This window comes from Anas acuta, chromosome 2 (assembly GCF_963932015.1).
Source record: "Anas acuta chromosome 2, bAnaAcu1.1, whole genome shotgun sequence".
In the NCBI taxonomy this organism is placed as follows: Eukaryota; Metazoa; Chordata; class Aves; order Anseriformes; family Anatidae; genus Anas; species Anas acuta.
Window position 1 is genome coordinate 137,273,717 of NC_088980.1, and position 23,257 is coordinate 137,296,973.

The 23,257-nt window shown below is 43.5% G+C and overlaps 1 protein-coding gene across 14 annotated transcripts in view; it reads right to left on the reverse strand.

Annotated features, from left to right (window-relative positions):
- UBR5 (ubiquitin protein ligase E3 component n-recognin 5) overlaps positions 1-22,809 on the reverse strand; it is an 80,309-nt gene extending 57,500 nt beyond the window's left edge. For 8 of the 14 annotated variants that reach the window (XM_068672396.1, XM_068672389.1, XM_068672394.1 and 5 more), the window contains exons 1-6: positions 22,446-22,808; positions 6,104-6,148; positions 5,362-5,443; positions 5,100-5,176; positions 4,205-4,324; positions 1,304-1,493 (exon numbers count right to left, since the gene is read on the reverse strand). In XM_068672396.1, coding sequence (XP_068528497.1) covers positions 1,304-1,493; positions 4,205-4,324; positions 5,100-5,176; positions 5,362-5,443; positions 6,104-6,148; positions 22,446-22,507 — 576 coding nt within the window. In that variant the 5' untranslated portion in view covers positions 22,508-22,808. Of the gene's footprint in view, positions 1-1,303; positions 1,494-4,204; positions 4,325-5,099; positions 5,177-5,361; positions 5,444-6,103; positions 6,149-22,445 lie in introns of all 14 variants that reach the window. The other 6 variants (XM_068672393.1, XM_068672385.1, XM_068672383.1 and 3 more) reach the window with 2 other exon arrangements.
- Between the last annotated feature and the right edge of the window lie 448 nt (positions 22,810-23,257).

Genomic DNA, 23,257 nt, shown 5'->3' on the forward strand with positions numbered 1-23,257 from the left:
TTCTCCAGAGGTCAATCAGAGAGCATACACACAAAGGCTCACGTTGAATTTTCTCAGTATCTCGTACTGGATATTTAACTTCTTCTCAGTTCAATTTAGGCTTACTGGACTCTGACTTTGGTGCTGAACTTCCTTATGGGTCACCTTAGAATCTACTTCCTGAAATGTTCAATGCAGTAGGCAAACAGAATATTCTCAAAAACGGATTTTGCTTATTGTTTCTATAGAAGTGTTTAAATATGTCAGAGTTCTGCCATCAACTGTTATTCCAAAACTAGACCTCCAACCCTGTCTTTTTGACACTGGTTTCTCTTTCCACTGTCCTTAAAGAGGTAGCCATTTCCCCTGTTTTTCTCATTATCCTGTTTCTAAAGGCTCACCTTCAGTGGTTTCTGCAACATTTAAGTTTTTATTAGAAAACTGCAAACACAAAAGAAACTTTCTGTGAAAATCTCCTGGCTTTTACTAAGTTCGGAATTCAAAGAGAGACAGGAAGCCACCCTGCCACTGGTGTATCTGTAGATACCAAGGCTGCTAGCTCCTATCTTGTGCCAGCTATGCTATAGGCCACTCAAAGCACGTGAGAGGATTATCTTCAGCCTAGTAACTAGTGTCTGTATTCTACATGTAGGCTAGCAAGTTGGTTTGAACTAAGAATTAAAATACATTCGTTACATTTTCCTTGAAAAAGAGAGAAAAATGTTGTTTCAACAAACTACTGCATCACATATCACACAACATGAAGTCTATCAGTTTATCCAGGCTTTAGCGCATTAAGAGGTAAAAGCAGAACCTGAAAATCATGTTACATTTAACTAAAAAATTAAGTGGAGGTGTCCATGAAGAAAATGCTTTAGTATTTTTAACAGATTAATTATGTTTAGTGTCCTTCATTTCAATCTAAAATGGGTATCTCCTTTTATCCAACAAGGAAAAAAAAAAAAGCCAATCTGCTCCTCCTTCCTTACACTCCCTTAAGAAACTTAACTTTATCATCTACATGCTTGGTACGATTCTCAAATACTTGACCTTCTCACTACATCTTTTATCTGCAAATGAAAACATGCTGCATTTCTCATCAAGACTGAACATACACCTCGCCTCATTGGAAGTCTGGGAAACAAGAATTCCAATATCTAAGAGTAGCCTGTCATACACATTATGCATTTCAGAATAAAAGCAATTCAACTGGAAGAAGTCCATCTTTTCAAATGTACACCATTATTCCTTGGAGAAAATGCAGTACTATTAAAGCACTTTCCTGTCCATATGTTTGAAAACAAGAAGCTTCTAGCTCACGTACCTGTGAAATGAGTTCCTCTGGAATGACTGATGCTGGAATCACTGGTTGTGGTTGACTCCCCAGCAGTCCAGATCCTCTATCTCGTCCTGTGCGTATAACTCTGGTCTGCCTTCGAGAATCTCGAGCTCCAGCAGATGATCTACCAGAAGATCCTCCTCCACTTCCACCAACCCCTGAACTCCAGCGACTTCTAAAAAGATTTAGAGAGAAACATAGATTTTATAGTAGCGTATTTGGGGAGATTTCAAGAAATATGGCATCAGTTTTATTAAGAGTAACTTGTAGACAGTCTCTGAAAAATACAGGAGATTGACTTCATAGGCAAATGCTATGAAAGTCTCTCTCAAAGCTAGTAATATGAACACCAGGTTAATTGACAAAGTTCTGAGATACTCTACTTTGGGCCTATGGCTACTGGTGAAATCAGCATCCCCTATGCTGCAAAGGCATGCATGAACTGACTGAACAAGCAGCTTTTTCATTTCAGTGAGTCAGTAGGTATGTTCTCCAAAACAGTATCTAAAATTCACATTAGAAGTATGTCACCTGTAGATATAAAAGCTAATTAGGTAAAAGTAATTGTCTCGCATTTTATAGTTTAAGTTAATTACTAGCATCCTGCTCTTTTCTTCTGACAAGAACCATACTGTTACAGAACTACTCAAGCATCCACCTAAGATGAGGCCCTGTCAGACATCTGCATTTTCAGGACTCTAGCCAGCAACCACACAGACAATAGCCCAATACAAGACACTAAGTAATACAATGAAGGCTTCAGCAAAAAAAATCTTGTCTGATCAGATAGAAAAAGAGCCCACAAAAATAGATAGTAGTGGGGGGGAGGGATATTTTACTTAAAATAAACTAGCTTCTAAAGGTGTGAAAGGGGGCTGAGGGAAGAGAAGTTCTTCCTACACAAAAGTTTCCAATTCAACTCTCAGCATGGAAGATGGGGGTTTAAACAAAAGCTTACATACTAGATTTTAACAATACAGATACTTCTCTCTATAAGTTATAAAGTTATAAACTGTCAGTGACAGACATGAGAGCTCTAACAGTTAAAACTCTATAAATATAACTCAAATATTCCAAGTGTGTCCTAATTTGATAATTAAGAGGTATCACAAAAACATTTTCTTTAAATTCACACTGTACTAACTGTGCATTTTACTACCTCAAGTGAGATCAGATCTGGAGAAACCCACTGACTTAACACATTGCCATTTTCAGATGTTATTTTTAGTGTAACTAAAAGCTAATTAAAATGTGGTTAAAACTGCAAGAAAACTTGAAGAAAACAAGGTGAAGTATTTACTATCCCTAAAAGGGAAAGGCTTCATTCCTTTACCTCTTTGAAAGGTGACCACCTTTTGAGAGTTTGGAAATCTACCGATCAACCTCAATACAAAAATGCTGTCTTCGTAAAACATACTTCCCTTGTGTTTACAAAGCTTTCTTTTCATCTGGACTCCTTTCAAGGGGACTTAAATTAGCCTGAAATATTCTAACTTTCTGTTATACGACTTTAGCTTAACAGATCTATACTTTCAAAGATCTATGGAGAAAAAAAAAAAATCATTGGGACACAGCTATTCCTACTGAAGCTCCCTAAACCTAAAATAAATACAAAGAGAACTGAAATCTTTCTGCTTATCTACCATTTTTTCACATCTCTTCATTGCCCACTAGCATGAAAGCAATCTTCCAAATCCCCTGATGTGATCTAAGGATTCCACCATTGGCACATTTTCAGATTCAGGTTATTACAGCAAGTACTCCCTTCATTTAGCAGAGCAGATAGAGTATCTGCTGTTACTCTGAGTTTGGGGAGTTCTAAAACATGCAAGGGAAAGAACTTAGGAACTCTCCAGGGTTGGTCTCCTGAGCACATAGCTTCAAGTGACTTTAACTCGTTCTGCTCGGACAAAAACTCAGCATATTCCTAGTCCGCAGAAAAAAAAACCTACACTTTTGACAGCAGGTTTTTGAACATGACAGTACCAATTTGCCTTTGAAGTTTAGCAAGCAGATTTAGGTTCAGATGCCCAGGTTTCACAGGAAGTTGAGGTACAGGGTATCTTTCAGGCAACTGAACCCTCAGTGAAATCAGCTTATGTGGTAACAAACAAGAAATTTGTTTTGAAGGAAAAGCTGTAGTTCCCTTTAACAAAACATTCACATGCAGAAAATACAGTTTCTAACAGCAAGTCTCCTTACTGTGGCTAGGAACCTTTGAAAAACACGTTCAACTTCTTATAAAAGCACATAATAAATTCATAGTGATTATGTAAAGATTAATTTACATTGCTATATGAAGGGACACCATCAATTTTAAAGCTAATGATAAAACGTTGAGTCTGTATAGTATATCTAGCATATAGAAAATTTTATAGGTTCTGAATGACAACTTTTTGAAATGTTTCCTTCCTATTACTATGTGTAAGACCCCAACTAACACAAACCAGCATATTATTTGGGGCAGAGGAGAAGAAAGCAAAATAAAAATGAATACACAAGAACCTCTAAGTATACATAATGAAGACCACCTGCACAAGTACTCATTTTACTTTATGCCACTATCCTATTAGGTAGTTTAAATTGATAGTGTCCCTCCAAAAAAACTGCTTTTCAAAATCAAGTAACTAAAAAACATTCAGAAGAGGACAACACAGCCAAAACAAAGTTATTCTCCACACATACATGAAGAACGCTCCATATCCTAGGTCCTCAAGGGTCACTTGCATATCTGATTTTAACCAAGGTTTTTTATTATACCCTACCTACACAACTGCTGTAATTATACGTTCCCTTATACATACTGCATACAATTTATATATGTGTATACACATATACTCAAATATGGAACAAACAGATTGCAGCCTCAATCCTATCAAAACTTACCCAAGGGTGTTGCCTGCCAGTCTGCCCAGAGTTTCAGAACCAGACAGAAACCATGGGGAGTCACTAGTCCTGCCTGGCCTGGATGTCCTTCCTGCCCCTGAGCCACTGCTCAACTTTGAACTGAAAGTAAAAGATGGTAAATCAGTCACAAAACAATCCCAAATGGGTTAAGAACAAAACCTGGAATCCCAGGTCTAAATTCTCAGGGACTCAGTCTGGTAACATACCAGCTTAAGCAACACCCTTGGGGAATACTCCGAACTAATCTAACTGTATATTAAGAGGTACGCTGAGAAAAGAAAATGGAAAGCATGTCTAACAGATCGTACGTACATCAGCAACCCGTAACAGCACAGCTGCAAGTACACATTAACCTAATTAGTGATTTGAGATAGCCACTGTGCTAAGCTTTCAGTTAGTGTATATGTACAAAATGTAATTGCCAGTTGTTCTGTCTGCAGACCTGAGCCTGAGTTTGCTCCTTTGATATTAAGCAACATTTTACATCCAAATATGTTAAATAGCCCTATTAAAGAGGACTTACCTGGGCTGAAGAAAACGGATCTAAAAAGACCACTTTCAGAGTGGATTCTACGTGGGGCTTAATGCTTTAAGACAGTTTCTTTCCATGATTATTATTTTTGGTGCGGTTTGTTTGTTTCTTTAAGTTAAAGACATCCTGTCTCACTTGTTTTAGAGCCACATCTAGTATTTATTCCCTACACCAGTTTGTCAAGCTAGGCTGTTTGGCTGCATCACCATAACTATTATGCATTTACTCAAAGTACCCGTTCCAAAGGCAATCTAGTTTAAAAACAAAACAAAACCAAAAAAGCAGCCAAGCTGCTTATCCAGTTCAAAGGAATGATTTAATATGAAGAAAAGAGTTTCTTACCCATCATTATTATCAGGTTTACCCAATTCCAATCTGTCTGGCTGAACTGAAAAACCAATCCTGCAGACTCTACCATCCTATATTTAAAAACAAGAAAACCAAGTGTCCAAAATTGAAATTGCAATACAGTTACAGAAAAAAAAATACATGCAAAAACATGTCTTTGGTTGCTCAAGAAGGTTTATCAATTTGATTTTTAAAGAATTACTTTTAACTGTATGGTTTTAAGTTTGTTATTTGAACAAATTTTTGCGTAATTTACCTCAAGAAGAAATGCAGCATGATTTGGTCCCACCACACACTGTTTAATAGTAGCCTGTTCCAATACATTCAACGGGGGGTGGCTGAAAACAAAAAGTGAGCAACATATAACATTTTAAAACTTTTCAGGTCCAGAAACAAACAAACAAGCGGCATATGGAAGGAGCAATGATAGCAGTGATGGTTACTGATATAAAAACATTCAAGAATGACTAAAGACATACATCAGATGAAGCATGTGTTTTTTCTATGTTGTCTTTCCAGTCATTAAGCACAGAAATTGCAAAACAAAACCTTAACAGGTGAGGGAATTATCATTTAATTTGATCATCAATAAACAATAGGGGATACACTTTAACTTAGTCATTTAATACGAAGGGTATTTAATAATTTAATATATCATAATTGAAAACAATATTTTCTTCTATGTGAAGCATTTACGGTGAGGGTGACGGAGCACTGGAACAGGCTGCCCCGGGAGGTTTTGGAGTCTCCTTCTCTGAAGATATTCAAGGCCCGTCTGGATGCCTACCTGAGCAGCCTGCTCTGAGGAACCTGCTTTGGCAGGGGGTTGGACCTGATGATCTCTGGAGGTCCCTTCCAGCCCCTACAGTTCTGTGATTCTGAACTTTACAAGTTCCTAGGTTTTCTAAGGCTATTTCCATAACAGCCCTAATTCCTGTTGGCATTATTAAAAATCACCCTTTCCTAAGTTACATGCAGCATCACGTAATACGTCTTACCTGTTTAAATTATATTTGTTCAGCTTCTCTGAAACTTCCCTTAATCTGGAAAAAAAAAAAAGAAACAAGAAATGAAGCCTCTATTGTATAAAACATCCACTTAGCTGGCACATTTACAACACAATTTTGTTTGGTAGGGATACTTCAACATATAACGCATTGATTAAACTGAACATCTAATCCCAGATTTAACTATTAACAGCCAACATTCATGACACTACAGCAGGGGACTGAAAGAGCATTTCAGTCATTATGGCAACCACTTACCACCAGATTTAATCAAGCTTGATCTAAATTCTACCTGGTGTTGGGAGACAACATCACAAATGGATGGTGTTCAGCTTCAAGTCAAGTTTTTTTGGAGGTTTTATTTTATAGTTTTACCCTTCCATCTGCTACCTTGCTACAACACCCATGTTTTCTTGCATTTTTATGTGTTTTGCAACTCGCCACCAAACAAGGTGCCCTGTTACAACCGTTTACAACTTTACACACAAACTAAACAGATGAAGCCACGAGTAATAGTTGTAGATATGTTTCCCTATACTAAGTTTCAATACACTATTCCACAGCAGACACAATTACCATTTTCTAAAGAACCCAAGTATACGGCATGTCAGAGCCAAAAATAGAGCAGTAAGTTCCTCAAAACATATGAGATTGAAAAATATGCACAAAAGACAGCACCAAAATGGACAAACAATGAACTCTGACAAGTAGAAAAATAAATTAAAGAAGATTCACTACCTTATATAGGGTTACCTAAAACATCAACTTTACCAAGAGGGAATCTCTTTCCCAAAGTACTTCCAACTCACTTTTATGGTATCTCACCAAACAGATGATCAGAACCTGAAATCTGGCCAACCCACATCTGCATAGAGGATGCAGTGTCCAAAAGTAGAAACCAGCAGTGTAACCTCTGCCTTTATCACTCACTGCCTTAGAAAAGATCACCTCTGAACAGCAAAGGTCCCCTCATAATAAAAGGGGAAACTCTGGCTCCCGTCTTCCCGAACAGATCTGAAAAAGCCCCTGAACAGCTTCCAAATTTAGCAAGAATATTTGTATTATAGAGACTAAATCAAGAGATGAACCCTGTGAATAAAGAAAGATCTTCCTAATAAAGTAAATAAAATCCTATCTTGTTTTTGCCAGGTTTATCCTAGTGTTTCACAGATCATCTTGATCAGCAACCCCTTTGTAATTAGACAATTGATATCGATGGAAATAACTCTGATACAAGCACAAGGTGAAAAGACCACTGTGAAAAGAGAGCAGGAAGGGGGTGAACGTGCTTAGAGCCAGCCTTGGCTATTCCAGCCACACTGCTGTCTGTAAGGAGGCATTTTACCATCCGCATTTGCGGCCACAGCGACTTCACACAGGAAAATATTAAGGTTCTTTGAAGGCCACCCACAAAAGGAAGATACAGACCACAAGCTTCACATGCAATAGGTGCAGAAGGTACCCCGTAAGAGTGATTTACTGTGGAAGAACACCAAATGAAATCCCAAAGATGAATGTTATGTAGCCCACAGCACACTGTAAGGCTCTGTGAAGCCAGCAGGGTCTGCTGCATAATACAAAGGTTAAACATCCCTGAAGCTTCATGTCTTAACTGTGTTACCTAACAGTTTCCCAGGAATCTGGAGCAGTTTTCCATTAACATTACTCCTCTTAGCCAACATGAGCGGGAAAACCTACCTTTAAGGTCACTGCACTGACTGTAAGGAAAGCTGGCAGCAAACAAGGCAGCTCTGCACTGGAAACAGTACTAGGCTGGTCTACGAGCAACATTTAAAGTTTCCTTATCTGAGTTTTAGTCATGCTCAGCCTTGGTGACAGAAAAAGACAAATTTTTGAATTTGTAAGAAATCACATTACTACGTATTAATGAAGTGTCCAGGAATCAGCACACTCCGAAAGCCGAGAGCTGTGCACTCTGTGAAACTCAGTGACGCCTGTCTGAAGGGAGTAGGTCTACCTGCAACACAGATCAAGAGATGGGGCATTATTGAGAAGAGGCTGCTGCCAACATTTATGGGGAGAGCTGAGAAGGCTATACACTACAATACTGGAAGTACAAAACTTGCAGAAATCTGTCCATCTCTTACACAGCTGCTGTAACAGCAGAGTTACCAAATACGGCTTTGAGGCCTGAAGATCCAGACTCGAACTTGACACAGAGCACGAGTAAGAAAAGGAGCAGTTTGGTGCTGTCCCTGCTGAGCTGCTCCATTCATCCCCATCCTCCTCACTCGTGCTGCCACCACTGTCTGTGACAACACCACAATCACTGAATTAAAGCAGCTGAAAAATACGTGTAAAGCAGAAAGATGTGTTCATACATACTGTGCAGAGAATATGTTTGGGCAAATAAAAATTCTAAATATATATTTTTTTTAAATAAATGTTTCCTGCAGCTATCTGTGTCTCCTTGCATGACATCGTGCTGTAGGTCCTCTGCAGGACAAATACTAGACTTGCCTTTAAGATCAGGCTGATCTTGACAGTGGGATTCGATAATTCCTACTGACGATGCACCAGAAGAAGAAACAAAGGCAGAGCCAGTTCAATCAATTCTTGCATTAAGGAATGCCAACACTGAGACCTTTTATTCAGTTTCTTTCTGTGGTTAAAAACTCATCTCTGATGTGAATGTCCAGAGAGGTTAAGCTTTAAAAAAAAATCTCATTAAAGGCAATTAAACCATTTCAAAGGATAAAGTCAGAAGCACCAAGTATTTCACTTACAAGCGGATTTTGGGGGAAACACACTAGACAAAAAGTTCAGTGATGATCGCTTCTGTGTTAAGAAACACATTCTGTAAGTATCCCAACCAAAATTCATGCAAAATCAGTTGTGAGGAGAAACAAGTCAATTTATCCGAGCTTGAGCCCAAAAGGGATTTCTTTTATTTCAATTTTAGCAGCTAGAGCTTCTCCGAACTGATGAGAAAAGAAAGGAGCTGTGCTCTAACTACACAATCAAAGAGGCTCCAGATCAGGATTACAAGAGCTCAGACTTCACAAGTGACAGATCCACGCATCAGAAGGTGTTATTTCTCTCCAAGTCCACTTACTGACACTTTGAGAGTTTATCTAACGAGCTATCCTTCTGCCTTGTCCTGCTGTATAAAGCCAAGTAAAGCTCAGAAATGGAGGAGAGCTGAAGAGCAAACTCAATCCAAAGTACCAAGTGCTTTACAGGAACACTGAACACTTCAAAGCGATTTCAGCCTACTCCAACAAGTGCTTAAAATCCACCACATCAGCCAAACGCTGTTTCACAACTTCAATCCAATTTGTAAGAATGGAGATTTTCTGTTTTAAATTAGGAAGGCTGTCCGAGAAGTTTATTTATTAAGACACTGTAGACTTACAGGGCACGTGCTCACCATGCTCAGCTTTCAAAGGACGTACCTGGCCAGTCACCCTCCGGGAATACTCATCCTTCATGAGCACTTCCAGCACACCAGAAACAGCTCACAGCACCACAAACCCACCAGAGGAAATAAGCAGGACTTTTACTGCTCTAAAACCTCAGAATTGTTCGATGTGTCAGAAAGCTCAGTCACAAGAAGAAACACACACCTACATTTTCTATCCCCACTGAAAATCTGCTGGCAAGTAGCATAAAAGCATGGTGCACTGTAAACAGAAATCTCACCTGGTAACTGTGGGAAGATTTGCATAGTTTTCCCCTCAAAAGCTTATTTGCTGCTGAATAACAACAACAAAAAATATTTCTAGGTGCTGGTATCTAATCTGCATGTTTTGCGGTTTTACTCAAATAATAGTGCTTTTGGCCCATCTATTTAAAAGAATGAAAATAAATTCCACCATCTCAGAGATGAATTTCTTTGCCGCCATAAAGCAAGCTGCTTTCCATTTGACTTAGCAGCTTCCAACTAAATTTTTAAATGTCAGCTAGGTCTTTAAAGAGCACACAGTAAAAATCACTGAAGCGAAACAACCCAAACAAAGGATTTAACTACGGAGATGTAAAAGAAGATGTGAACATGCTGCATGTCTCCAGAAAGAAGGAAGCCTTTCTGTACTTGGCGAGGAGCGCTGCAGAGTCCCAGACATGGTATTTAGACGATTCTCTTGGATTTTCTTTCCTGAAGTTGCTCCTTTACAGCCATAAAAAGCTCTTCATGCACTCTGAGCAAGGTTAAGATATCAGGCAGGGCCACACTGTAAGGGCTTCCCTAACCTCAGCGCCACGTGGTGACAGCAAGGGTTAGAGGAGGAAAAGGAAAGGGACATCTAAACTAATGGGTGTGATGAACCACTCCAAGTAGAGGAATGCAAAATCGAATTAACGTAGCCCTGATTGCCATGCCAAATCTCTGAAACGCTGCAGCTTCATAAAGAGGCAGCCTGCCACAGTTCCCGTACCAAATGCCCTACTCATGGCACAGAAGAAATAAAGGTGAAAAATCTCCACCACCAATGAGCAAGGGGTGGCAGAGCAGTGGTGTAAAGGCAGGTACGGACCCCGGATCACCGAAATAAAGACATCAGACACCAAAGTTGTGCCACTCACAGTAATCAGCTGCAGCACAGCCCACATGCGGTTCCGCTGTCCTCGCTCCATTCCCAGAAACGCGAGAAGCACTCAGCTATTGCATGCTGCTCAGGAAACCTCCGAGCTGCAAATTGTTATCATGCGAACTGTTATCACGCGGAAAAGCATCACTGGGTGTCTTCTCGCAATCCTTCTGTCATCCAGCGCTGGTCACTGCCACAAACAGGAAGAAAACAAGGCAGCCGAGGGGCCCGGCTACCAGCTAGTCTGTATTCTGTCTCCGGGGCCTTACAGAAAATGGCTCCCAAACCTGATTATCCAGGACTGTCAGTTTGATGGATAAAGGCAGTGCTGATGGTTTAATAACCCGCCCTGGAACAACGGTACCACACGGCGCTGAGTCAGTAAGCGCTAACAGAAAGCTAATGTGGCAAACAGCGAGCAAATGACTCCCTCTGAGGTCCCTGCAACACCACTGGAAAGCAGAAATCTGGGGGGAGGAGGGTGCAGATACACCACAGGTGATGCTGTCACCCAGAGGGGCCTCGGCAGGCTGGAGATGGGCTGACAGAAACCTCTGGATGTTCAACAAGAAGTGCAGAATCCTGAACCTGGGGAACAAAAACAACCCCACGCAGCAATACTCGCTGGGGGCCATGCTGCGGGAAAGCAGATTGACAGAAAATGCAGAAAGCAGATTGACCTGAGGATCCTGGTGGGCACCAAGCTGAACAGGGGCCAGCAGTGCGTCCTTGCAACAAAGGGTAATTAGGAGGAACGGTGCCAGGAGGTCAAGAAGGGATCCTTCTCCTCTAGTCAGCACTGGGGATGTCACACCTCGAGTGCTGTGCCCCAGTGCTGGGCTCCCTCAGTGCAAGAGAGACATGGACACACTGAGGACAGCCCCATGGAGGGCCTGGAGCCCCCCTCCTGTGAGGAGAGGCTGAGAGCTGGGACTGCTCAGCCTGGAGAAGAGGAGGCCCAGGGGATCTCATCACTGTCTGTAAATCCAGGACAGGAGGCCCTGGGCGCAACCTGGCCCCCAGGAGGCTCCCCCTGAGCACCAGGAGCCCTTCTGTGCTGTGCGGGTGACGGAGCCCTGGCACAGGCTGCCCAGAGGCTGTGGGGTCTCCTCCTTGGAGCCCTTCAGCAGCCGCCTGGACGTGGTGCTGGGCACCCTGCTCTGGGTGTCCCTGCTTGGGCACGGGTGGCACCGGCTGGCTCCAGAGGGCCCTGCCAGCCTCAGCCACCTTGGGATTGTGAGGAGTTTTTCCTTTCAGGACACTTGAAGGATCAATCATCAGCAGGATGATTTTGTCACTGAAAAGCCAGGAGTTCTCATTTTGCTGTAGGGGCAAATCCCTGTAAGGGCAGTGGCTTAGGGAAAAAAAAAAAATAATACACTGAGGAGTGTGAGAACCATTTGAGAAGTAGCATTTAGACAAAACAAAAATACTCGTGGGTACTAAGACATCCAGATGGAGTTACTCTACCGAGAAAAACCCTCCAGTAGGACCAGGGGACAGCCACCTGTTGGACTTGTGAAAAGCAGCACAGGTTTGCCTGAATTCAATGCCTCTGATTAACGATGAGTTGCCTGGATGTGACTGACCAGTTCCTCTAGTTCAAATCTGCTTAGCCCCTTTCCTCATATTTATCATTGATGTGACACCTGAGAACACGACCTTCTGAACAATAACTGCAAAAAGTGCAAAGCACAGCCATAAACTAGCTCGAGAGGAGCAGAAGGTCAGTCACACTGCTTCAATAAGCAAACACCCCTGCCCTAAAATAGCTACGGCCCAGCACAGCCCCCTTCTGCAAACAGCTGTAATAAAAAGACTGAATACAAACAGAAAGAAATCAGAAGCGGTAAGATCCTGACAGGAGCCGCACACCTACACGTGTTGGTATTTAGTACGGTATTCAGAGGACTTTGTAGGGAAGGAGACATAGATCTGCAGGTTGCCTCGATGCCTAGGAGTTTCTGTGAGGGAAAAAAAAGAAAAGACTCATGCAACAGGAGAAGGAATAACATCGGATTGAGGCAAATTCAGTGCCAGCAGACTTCCAAAAATATGGGTTGTAGATTCAGGCAACACAAGACACAAATATGTTCTCTCGTGTAGAATGCATCAAGTCATCATTTCATGCTGCGAGGCTCTGTTCACCTGCACAAAGTCCCTGTAGTTGCTCCGAATTTCTGTTTAACATTTAGCACGAGGCTGTTTCCTCAGCCAGAAGGCCATTAAAAGCTCAACGACTGAACCAACTCCCTCAGCTGGGTGTGAGCTCCCCATCTGAGGACAATGCAAGCTGTAAACTATTCAGTTACCCGTCATTTCAGCAAGCAAATCCTGCCGTGACAGTAAAATGTGGAGTGGGAATTCAGAACCTCGTGGTTTAATTCAAGGATACTTGAAAAACATCCACATTAAATAGCAGGAGGCAGTATTGAAACGTTAAGAAACATGCAACTGCTGTCTCCCAACACGTGGCTAGGAAGCTACCAAAAAAAATAAATACCTGGCTAGTGTAAAATATTAGGATTTTTTTTGTGACTGGTGGTGTTAGATTGCTAAAGGTCCTTCAAGAGTTCCTTATAAGCCACCACAGGGGCTGCGTATTTACCACCATGGAGGCTTAAAAGCAGCAAAGCCAGCTTCTGGGCTGACTTGTGGCTTCTGTGGGAACCCAAGTCATGATCTCTGCACCCCTACATTAAGCTTTTTGAAGCCATGACCACTATGTGCAATGTCAGATAACGAATGGCCTTTGATAAGGACGTTCAAATGCTACAAAAAAAAAAGGTAAAAATTTGTTGAATTTTTAAGTACTTTTTGTCTTGGCTAGTTGTAGCGCTATGGAAGGATAATTTAGCAAGTCCAGTCCTTTATTTGCCAATTCCTCATATTTGAAGGCCTAAAACCTTCAGCCAAAACTCTGGTGCCACAGCAGGACCTGCACGTTGCATTCCCAAGTTGCTAAAAACTGCCTTTAAAAACCATGAAGCTCTCCTCACACTGTACTTTCTTCTACCAAACACACAACTTCAAAACCTTCCCCTCAGTCACTGTGTCTTTGATTTAGGTAGGAACAGAACGAGACCTGGCATAGGGAATAGAAAGCAAGCACCATGCCAGAAAAACAAGAGCCAAATCGCTGTCAGATGCACACCGTAGGCAAAATAACTCAAAAGAAAACCCAGCTTTTGAGGTGCGGAGCTCCTCACAATACCTTTTTTTATTTTTTTTTTCTTCCACTGCTGAAAACAATTTGCTTTTCTCCATCTGTCTGTACCGCAGCCACAAAACTCCAGGTGCTTCCCCTCAGCCTAACCAGCATTTTGGTTCCCCTGCAAGAGCTCCTGAAGCAGCACGCTGGGTACCTCCTACTTCACGTTTTGCCTGTGGCCATACTATTTCAGGTAACAGACCTGGCCGATGCTGAGCCACAAGGGAACGAAGCAACGCTCCGGCTGCTCCTGCCCAGCCAGCACAGGGCAATCCCAGGCACGGTGTGCTTTGCCTACCTGATCTGACCCCACAACAGCAAGGTTTGCATCACTGGAGTGTTATTCAGGTCCTTTACATCCCTGTTCTGGAGATAGGTTTTGCCAAAGTCAGCAAACTGCATAAATAAGTGGGTGAAGGGGAGACAGACACTGTAATTATTATGATTTTAAGTATGGTCAAAGCTGAACACAAGAGTTTTGACAACCTTAAGAGACAGATCTTTGTCATTAAAGGTCAGACAACCTAGTTCTATGAAAAGCTTTTTTTCAAGAAAAGTATTAAAAGCAGTAAGTCCTTTTTTCCAAGAACCCTTATGGATATTTACTAGTTAGAAAATAAATGCATCTCTCTTCATTTCCAGGATGGACAGAGAAAAGCAGAATGCCACGTTATAAGTGAAAGAATAAACACTGAGATATGTTCAAGCAAAATTATTTTGCAAGATGAAAGAGTAAGGTTTAGGTCTTTCATTCAACTACATTCACATGGGTAACTATTTTTCAGTCACATTTTTGGTAAAAAACAGCGTAGCAGAAATATTTGTCCGTAAGTCTACGTCAGAGTCCATATATTTAAGATCCATCTTGAAAAAAATGAGATCCATCTTTGAGAAAAAATGCTGTTTTAACACAGGCTTGGCTTGAACCAGTCAACTACTACTTCTACACAGCATGAAAAAAGACAAAAATGAGAATCCAGCTTGAGCTGGAGATGATGGCAAACACGCTGCAGAAAGCAATGCCACAAAACCCTGTGCACAGAGCACCCAAGTTTCTTTTGGGGTTATTTTCTAGCGAACTGGAAAAGTGCAGCTGTACAGTATCATCATCCCAGAATACTCAAGATATTTCTGAACATCCACAATGCTGATCAGTGTGTGAAAGAAAAAAAAAAAGAACAGCCCCCACACAACCAAACAAAACACATCCCCTCTAATGTTTTGGGGTTTTGTTTTGTTGGTTGTTTTTCTTTTTTTTTTTTTGTCTGAAGACATCCATTTCTTAGGATTGTGAACCCCCCCAGCAGCCTCCGTACTCTCATCTGTTGAGTTGCGTTACCGATGTCACAAATGGAGCTGGCAGACCTCGCGGCTGGCAATAAAACAGCAGTGACAGTTCGTAGCTCCAACGCGGCCGCCTTCCAAAATAGCATTAATCAGCTGAATGTTTTCAGTTTTTAGTCCACATTCTTTATGAAAATGCCATACTGTAAAGTTAAATCAGAAACACAAAGGAGCGGAGCTATTTCGGAACATCTTCTCTGATACAAGGTAGTAACTGGCTTACCGGAGAAGAAAAGCTGCCCAAAATAAAACTGCAGCGAACACGCATGTAATCTCTTTTGGGATGCGAATTATTTGAGAAGTCTCCAAGAGACACCTTATGGCGTAACATTAATGGGCTCGGGCTGACAAAAATAGGCGATGAGACAAAACACAGAATGCTGTGTTAAAGAGCATTTTTAGCACTGCAACAAAATCTTGCTGGGGTGTTGAAAACGGGTGGCAAGTTCACACTCAAAGCTTTTCTGTACCGATATGATTTAGTACTGTAAAGCATGCTGTGCTTTAAGGCACAGCAGCGGAGATTTTCTGGAAGACAGGGTGAAACATTTACTGTCACCAATTTTGCTGGCAGCGGCAATGCGAGTTTCGAGAGGTAGGCAAAGATCTCCAAGACAGCAAAAATTCAGTGCTTACATCACTCCTCAACGCGATCCAAGCCAGTTATTTTACAGAAACGTGGATGCCCACTGTGTCCACCTTACACCCTTCTGCTCACTGCTTCAGCATGTCTGCAGTGCACAGGACTGGCAAATCTCATACCTCTGTGTGACCGAGGCAGTACCTGTTCTCTCTCAAAGATTCGAAGAGAGCAGTTAATTTTCCCTGGAGGGGAAGGGTAAGAGAGAAATAGGCAGCATTGGTTGACTTTTTTTTAAAGCAAAGACTTTTTAAGAGTACAGAAACTATGATTAGAATAATACTATGCTAAGAACAACGAAGAGCTTAAGGTCTGAAAGCCGGGTAATTGTTGCTGTGGTAGCCTCATCGATGCTGTGACCATCCTCATTTACACTGCCAGGCTCACAGTATTGCACAAAAACACCTTGAAAATCTCTATTTTCATGCTTAATTCAATACTTTTTTCTCCTAACTGTTCCCTCCCCATTTAAAATCTTCCAGCCACTGCAACCAGGCCTTGTTCCCACATTCTCCCCGGGGCACGTACAGGTGCCTACTGCTGCAGTCTTCTATAGGAAGATGTTACCAAGAGCCAAACCTTTGCTGGGCTTCACTGAATTTAAGTTTAAAAGACATAAAGTTGTGCAGCAGAGAAGCCCAAGTAGTTTTTCTGCCTGGTTTTATCTCAGTTAAAGCAGCCGTTGAGTGGATGCAGGAAAAGCCAGAACTTTTTATAGGGAACACCTTGCAAATTTAACTACCTAGGCAGCCGTCAGTGCACTCGCTGCAATCAAAGCTACTTTGAAGTCCCCTCCCCTTCTTGATGCAATTTTCAAATGCAGACTGCAGCCCGCTTCATTTAAGCCAAGGACAATTAACCGTGCCATAACAGTAAAAACAGAGCTCTGACACCCTGCAAAGCCTGCCACGATTAGGTACATCCCTCTTTTTTTTCCCTCAAGTGTTAAGTAACTTCTGACACAGTGTAATTGGGCTCGGAACAGTTATCTGCTCAAACTTTAGAAAGTTTAAGGAAGAACATGTAATATGCGCTGATTAAAGCCATATGGCTTAATTACATATTTATGACAGACATCTTGTTCTAGCTGCCACTGAGAATACTTTTGTAGTATTTAATAAACACATCCTGTACCAAAGTTACCCTAAAAGTATGATGTTGCAGGTTGAAAGCTGTAATCAAAGAAGTAGAACATAAACCTTGTTGACTGATACCAAAGAAAACTAAGAGTTAAAAAGGTTTTCTTGCAGCTGTCATGCGCTGCTCTCCTTAAAACACAACTATTCAGATGTGATCCCGTTAATCTTACTTAATTATTGATCTATTCAACAAAAACGCCTGAACTCCACAGCTGATTTGAAAAGGGAAAAGAGACAACGTTTGTGCCCCAATTGCTATTTTACCAAATTCCTCGTGACCGCTCACAGCCACTCTCATCTCGGATCACTCGCAGTACAGTGTCACATTACAGTAGCCAAAATAAACTCGCTGCTTTCAAAATGGAAGGACCTCAATCCTGCTTCCTCTTCCCTCCTACTCTCCCTCGTACAGCACTTTTTAAAAATGCTTCTTTTTTTTTTTAAACCCATCTATTCTGATGCTCACCCACCCAGGAACATCTGCTGGCCTATGGGTAAGGAATCTCAGACAATCAATCAGATATGAAAAGTTAATTGGCTCATAGGAAAATTTTCAACAGCTAGTGAAAAATTGGCCTTGGAAGTATGCGTATATGCAATTTAAAGTTTTTGAGCTGTTTTAACAGAAGTTCCATTAGTCAGAGGGCAGAAGCAACCACATTTCTATTTATCAACAAAATTAGAACCAAGCTGCCTAAAAACAAAAAGTCTGATCTCAGATTTCTTATTCTGATCTACTGAAGAAGGTCTCACATATTTAAGAAAGTAAACCTGCAGGCAGAATTTCTACAGAAGATACTAAATTGATTAATAAATGAAGATACTAAATTAGACTAAAGGAGATGCTCAGGTTCCCAAATCATCACCCTTAAATAACAACATAGAAAAATAAAGAGATGAAATCTTAACGCCCTGCTTCTTAATGTGTGAACCACGTTGGTGGTACAAACCATTTGACACACCTCAAAGCTTTCATTTAAAAAAATAAATAAATAAATCAGCACATCTCCTGTTCCTAAAGTCTCATGGAGCAACCAACTCCCAGAACCCAAGCACTACGTCAGCGATGGCTTCCCCGTAATCAAACCTCAGTCCATCCATCTCTGTTTGAGGCAGGCTGACTTCAGCTTTGCTACAATAGATTAGGAAACGCTTTAAAGCACGCCAAAATAAATCACTTGAGCTACAAGTATGCGCACAGAAGGCTGCAGTGCCGCATGCAGCTCAGAGGTTTTCTATTTCAAACCAAGCCAGACAATCCCTTCTCCCCCAGCCCTGTGCAGCAACGAGGAGTTTATGCTGGGGCTGCCTCCTCGCCAGGAGAGGACGGGGTCTCCCAGGAGGCCGGTGGGTGTAGAGGATGGAGCTGTGGGATACCCAAAGCCTCGTTACCAGGCGCATTCCCTCCCCACGTGCAGTTCCTGCAGGCGTTCGGGGCCGGGACAGCAGCTCCACATCCCCGCTGGCTCCCCGCACAGAACCACACCACGCCCTGCCCCAGCTCCGTCCAGCAACATCTGCTGGGGATTTTTAACCGATTTGCTCATCAGTAAAGGCAAAGAAGGGGGAAGAATCGGCCAGAGCATCAGCCCACACAGCCACTGCTCTCTTACCCATCACCGTGCCAATGATGCTTTCGTGCACGTGAGCGAGAAGACACAGACTAGAAGGACGCGTCCTTGCCAGGTGCTTTTTCTGTGGAAATTGGTTGTCAGAGGGTTTTAACATGGATGTAAAGCTCCCTAGTTAATTTTACTTATTTTAGGCCATGCCTAAACTGAAGCATTCAAATAACAGAGCAAGGCACTGAACATACTAAGGCAAAACAAACTCCCTTAGGAGCAGGAGATCCCTTCCTTCCCCCAGCACGACTGCAGGCAGGCACTCACTGCAGCTGTGAGTGAACTTTGTCACATCGCTGCGAGAGAACCGACTGCGTGCCACTCACCTGAACTGCAAAACACTCCCTCTTTAACCACATTCACCGGGTCTCATCTTCACAGGGGAAGGAAGAAAGGACATTACCCATACATCAATAATAACCACTTCAAAAATGACATCTTCCCCTATCTGTGCCACCACTTCAATGGCTTAGCTGATGGTAATTTTCTTAGTGCAAGGTAAAAACACAAAGCAAAGCCTCCAGACAATCCCCATCCCCAACGGGGAGCTTGTCTAGGGAAAGCCACAAAGCGTAACGCGAGGAGCACGGCTCCCGTTCCACAGAGCAGCAGGTTGAGCTGCTCCTGGGAGGTTTCCTAACAGCCACGAAATAGTTATTGGCTATGGTTACACCCACTTCCTACCCAACATAAAAATTTAAAAAACTAACATTTTCTAAGACAGACCTATCGATGAAGTTGGGCATTAAGCTTCCTTTACAAGGCACAAAGTCTCCAACTCTGAAACATACCTGGAGTGGGGTGGATAACCCATACAATATATTTAACACGCACTGCAGTAGAAGCTGGGCTTCTCTTTTTCAGAGGTGACAGTAATTATTTACAACCCAAATACTTCACAGAGCCTTACTGCAGGCCATCCCTGATATTTCTCCCACTAAACTTTCCATATTCACTTTGCAGAGAAATGGTTCAGGGGAAGAGCTCCAAGTTACCTACCCTTCCTAAATAAACTTAGAGGAAAAGGTTTAATTACTTCAGCTCATCCAAAACGAAAGTTCAGCCTGTTACCCGTTTCAAAAAGTGAAATCTAAGACAGCTTCAGGAGTAAATATAACCTTGGACTCGGTGAGCTTTCTCCAGCACACCTAGCTTCCAGACATCTGGATGAGCACCACGGAGAAGCCAACATTGCTTCAAGTAATTTGAGAGAGGTCTAATAACTACCACGAAGGCAGAGCATTAAGTGTTCTCAAAAATACTAGTTAAGCACTTTCCGACGGTGCGCGCCCGCGTTTGGGAGCCTTCCCAATTATTCGCGGTTCTACAGTTACTTTTTCTTCCGCTCTTCAGTGCTGTGCTGCTCTCCGAGTCGCTGCTGAGTAAAAGGGGTAACTACAGACACTGAAAATAGAATAAAAACTGCAGAATGGAGTGACACAAACTGCACCAAATCAAACTGAGAACAGCTACTTCCTCGCCTTTTGGAGAGCGTAGCAGCACTTGAAGAACAGGATGCTTTCCAAACACAACCCGTCCACTGCAGACATCCACACTGATTACTGCTAAGTGTAGCGAGTACTTTCGGATAAAAATTCACACCAGGACTGCACTAATAAATCCCTTGTGCTTTAAAATGTGATTACTGCACTCCTGAAAGCAATACGACCGACCACGTTCCACGCACGCTCCTAATGAACACGCACAACGCAGAACTAGAGCCCCAAAATCGGATTTTGAGCAGCAATTATCATGCTGAACGGAGACAGAAAAAAGCAACTGGGAATACTGACCACGACCTGCAGCGCGGCCTCAAAAAGCCTACGGAGGGCAAGGAGGGAAAGAAACAGAGCCTGGAGATGTTCCAGGATTCCAACTTCCATGTGTATATGATGTGAAAATTCATTCAGCTGTCCTGATCCTAATCTCTATTGACAGAACTGCAATAGGCAACAACGCTGATAGAATTGAGCTGGCATTTGCAGCACGTACACGGGCACCTCAGCCCCATTTCTGAACCGTTCCCGTTTCCCTGCCCTGCAAGTTCTGGTGCGCAGCTACCACGCTTCTCGTGAAATGATGTTTACCAAGCGGAAATTTATGACTTGCAGCTCAGATTGAGGGGCCGCTTGATTTTTTCAGAATAAGTCACTACTTAAAGGCACTTCTGCAGCCTTCTCCTTCTATTAATTACCACACTTGATGAAGCTTCCTGTATCAAAAAAGCTGCTGCAATGGTAAGAAACAGAAAATAATAAATTAGGAAGCATTATGGAGACTGAAGGGACACCATGTTTAACAGTAAATGAAGAAAACAGGTTACATTAAAGAAAAAATAGATGAGCTCTCTCACTCCAAGCAAAGCACGATAATTACATGCTAAATGCTTTCTAAAGGGCCTACCAACATTAAAAAAAATATAAAATGAAGGGAAAGAAAGAAAGGAAGAAAGACAAAGAAAAACCGCTGGGGTCCTTTTAAGTTTGAAGCCCCAGATCATTATCCTAAATCAAACCAGCACAATGAAGAAGCAGCAGAACTCCTCCTACAGCATCACCTCTCAGCCTGTCACTCTAAGGGAAGATGTATGCCAAATCCCAACGCGTTACTGTGGAGAAAGCCAAACAATCCCTTAGGAATGGGCAGGCCTCCCCAAAGGAAGCAGGGTCCTGCAAAATGCATCATCAGGTTAAGGAAAAAAAAAAAACATGCTCCACGCTGACATGCTTCAAGTCCAGGACCTGTTTTATCATTACGAGTTTCTTTTCCGTCTTTTAAGAGCAGGGGTAATGCAGTTTGGCAGGAGTTTTATCTTTACAATGACCCATTTTCCTCATCGCATGCCCTCGAACCTCTGCCGTGTCTTAACAAAGTTGTCTCAGCACAGCTGGGTCACTTGTCCTAACCCCAACTGCAAACAGGGGAAGTGAGCTGGACCCTGACCTATTCTGAAACCCGGCAAGATCACAAAAATCCCTGAGAATATAACCCAAAGCATCCACTTTTTAAAAACTATATATATCCAAAAACACTTGTAAAGATTAAATAGCGTTTCTCTACAGATCACTTTTCCTTAGCCAAACTGCAAATAACAGGGGAAGGGAGCTGGACCCAGACCTGTCCTGAAACCCACTAAGATCACAAAATATATAATATATATATAAATATGTATATATACTATATTTATATATATAATATATAAATATATATATAAAAGCACGAGTGTGCACTTTTTAAAGTTTTATATATACCTAAAAGACAATTGGAAAAATTAAATAGAGTTTCTCTGCAGTATAAAATATACGATCTCTACCCAGCGATGATTAAAAATATGGATTATTTCCGTGCACAAACTTCGAAAGAAATGAAGATCTGCACGTTTCTAAAGGATTTACGGCCAGGAGCAGCAGCGGCGCGTACCAAGCGCAGCGCACGCTCCGGGCAAGCCCCGCGCCGAGGCGCAGAGCCGCAGCGCCCGCTGTCAGCGCCGCACCGAGCGGGGCAGGAGAGCGGCCTCGCAGCCCGGTTTCCTCCCAGGCCGCTTCCCCTGGGCTCTGCCTTTCCTCCCCGAGCCAAGCCGGCCGCCGGCTTCCCCCCGCCGAGCCGCAGAACAGCAGCGATGCGGCAGCGGGGCCTGCTTTATTATTAAAAATAAATAAATAAACAGTGAGGGGGGAGAAGCACAGAGCGCTGAGAGCCCGCGCAGGGCCCCGCACCCGCCGGGAAGGGGCTGAGGGCCCCGGGGGAGGCCTCGGCGAGGCCCTTCCCGGCGGGGCCCGGGCCCTGCGGGGCTCCCCTCCCGCCCCTACCCCCACCCCGGCCCTCACCGGTCATTGAGCTGGTCCTCGGTGCCCGGCAGCGGGTGCACCACGAAGTGGATGGAGGTCATGGTCCGCGCCGCCGCCGCCGCCGCGGCTCCCCCCGGCGGAGGGAGGCGGGCAGGGGCCGGGCACACAATGAGGCGGAGGAAAGGAGGGGGGGGGGGGGGAGGGCCCGCGGCCTCCGGGCCGCCGCCGCCTACCGGGCTCGCCCCGGGGCGCTCGCGGCCGCTCCCCGGAGGCCCCGGGGTGCTGTGGCGGAGGGGCTGGGGGCGAGCGCGGCCCCGGGCAGCAACGGCAGCGGGAGGAGGCTCCGGGCGCGCCGCGCTCACCCACGCGCCGCCATCTTGGCTCCGCCGCGGGGCCGGCTCCGCCTCCGCCGCCGCGCCAGGGAGGGAGGGGAGGGCGGGGCGGCGGCCGGGCCCTGTAAGGAGGGCGCTGAGTGGTGGAAGCGCGGCCGCCGCGCGGCATGGCACTAAGCTCGCCGCTGATTGGTGGAAAGGGACGGGGGGAGGGAGTGGGGGTGATGTCATGCGCGGGGGACGTGAGGGGCCGCGTGCCCGCCTCAGGGGGGGCGCTGAGGGGTGGGGGGTGAGGCGGGGAGTGCGCTGCGGGGTTATGGGTCAGTAAAATAGCAGGTTTTATATAAAATGTGAAGGGGTCGGGGAATTGTCGGTTTTACACGAAGTATAAATAGGCAGGGAAAGCAGGCGCTTCTACACGAAATGTGACCGGTCAGAAAAATGGTCACTTTTACGCAAAATATGACCGGTCAGAAAAAACAGCTGGTTCTGCACAAAATGTGACTGGTCAGAAAAATA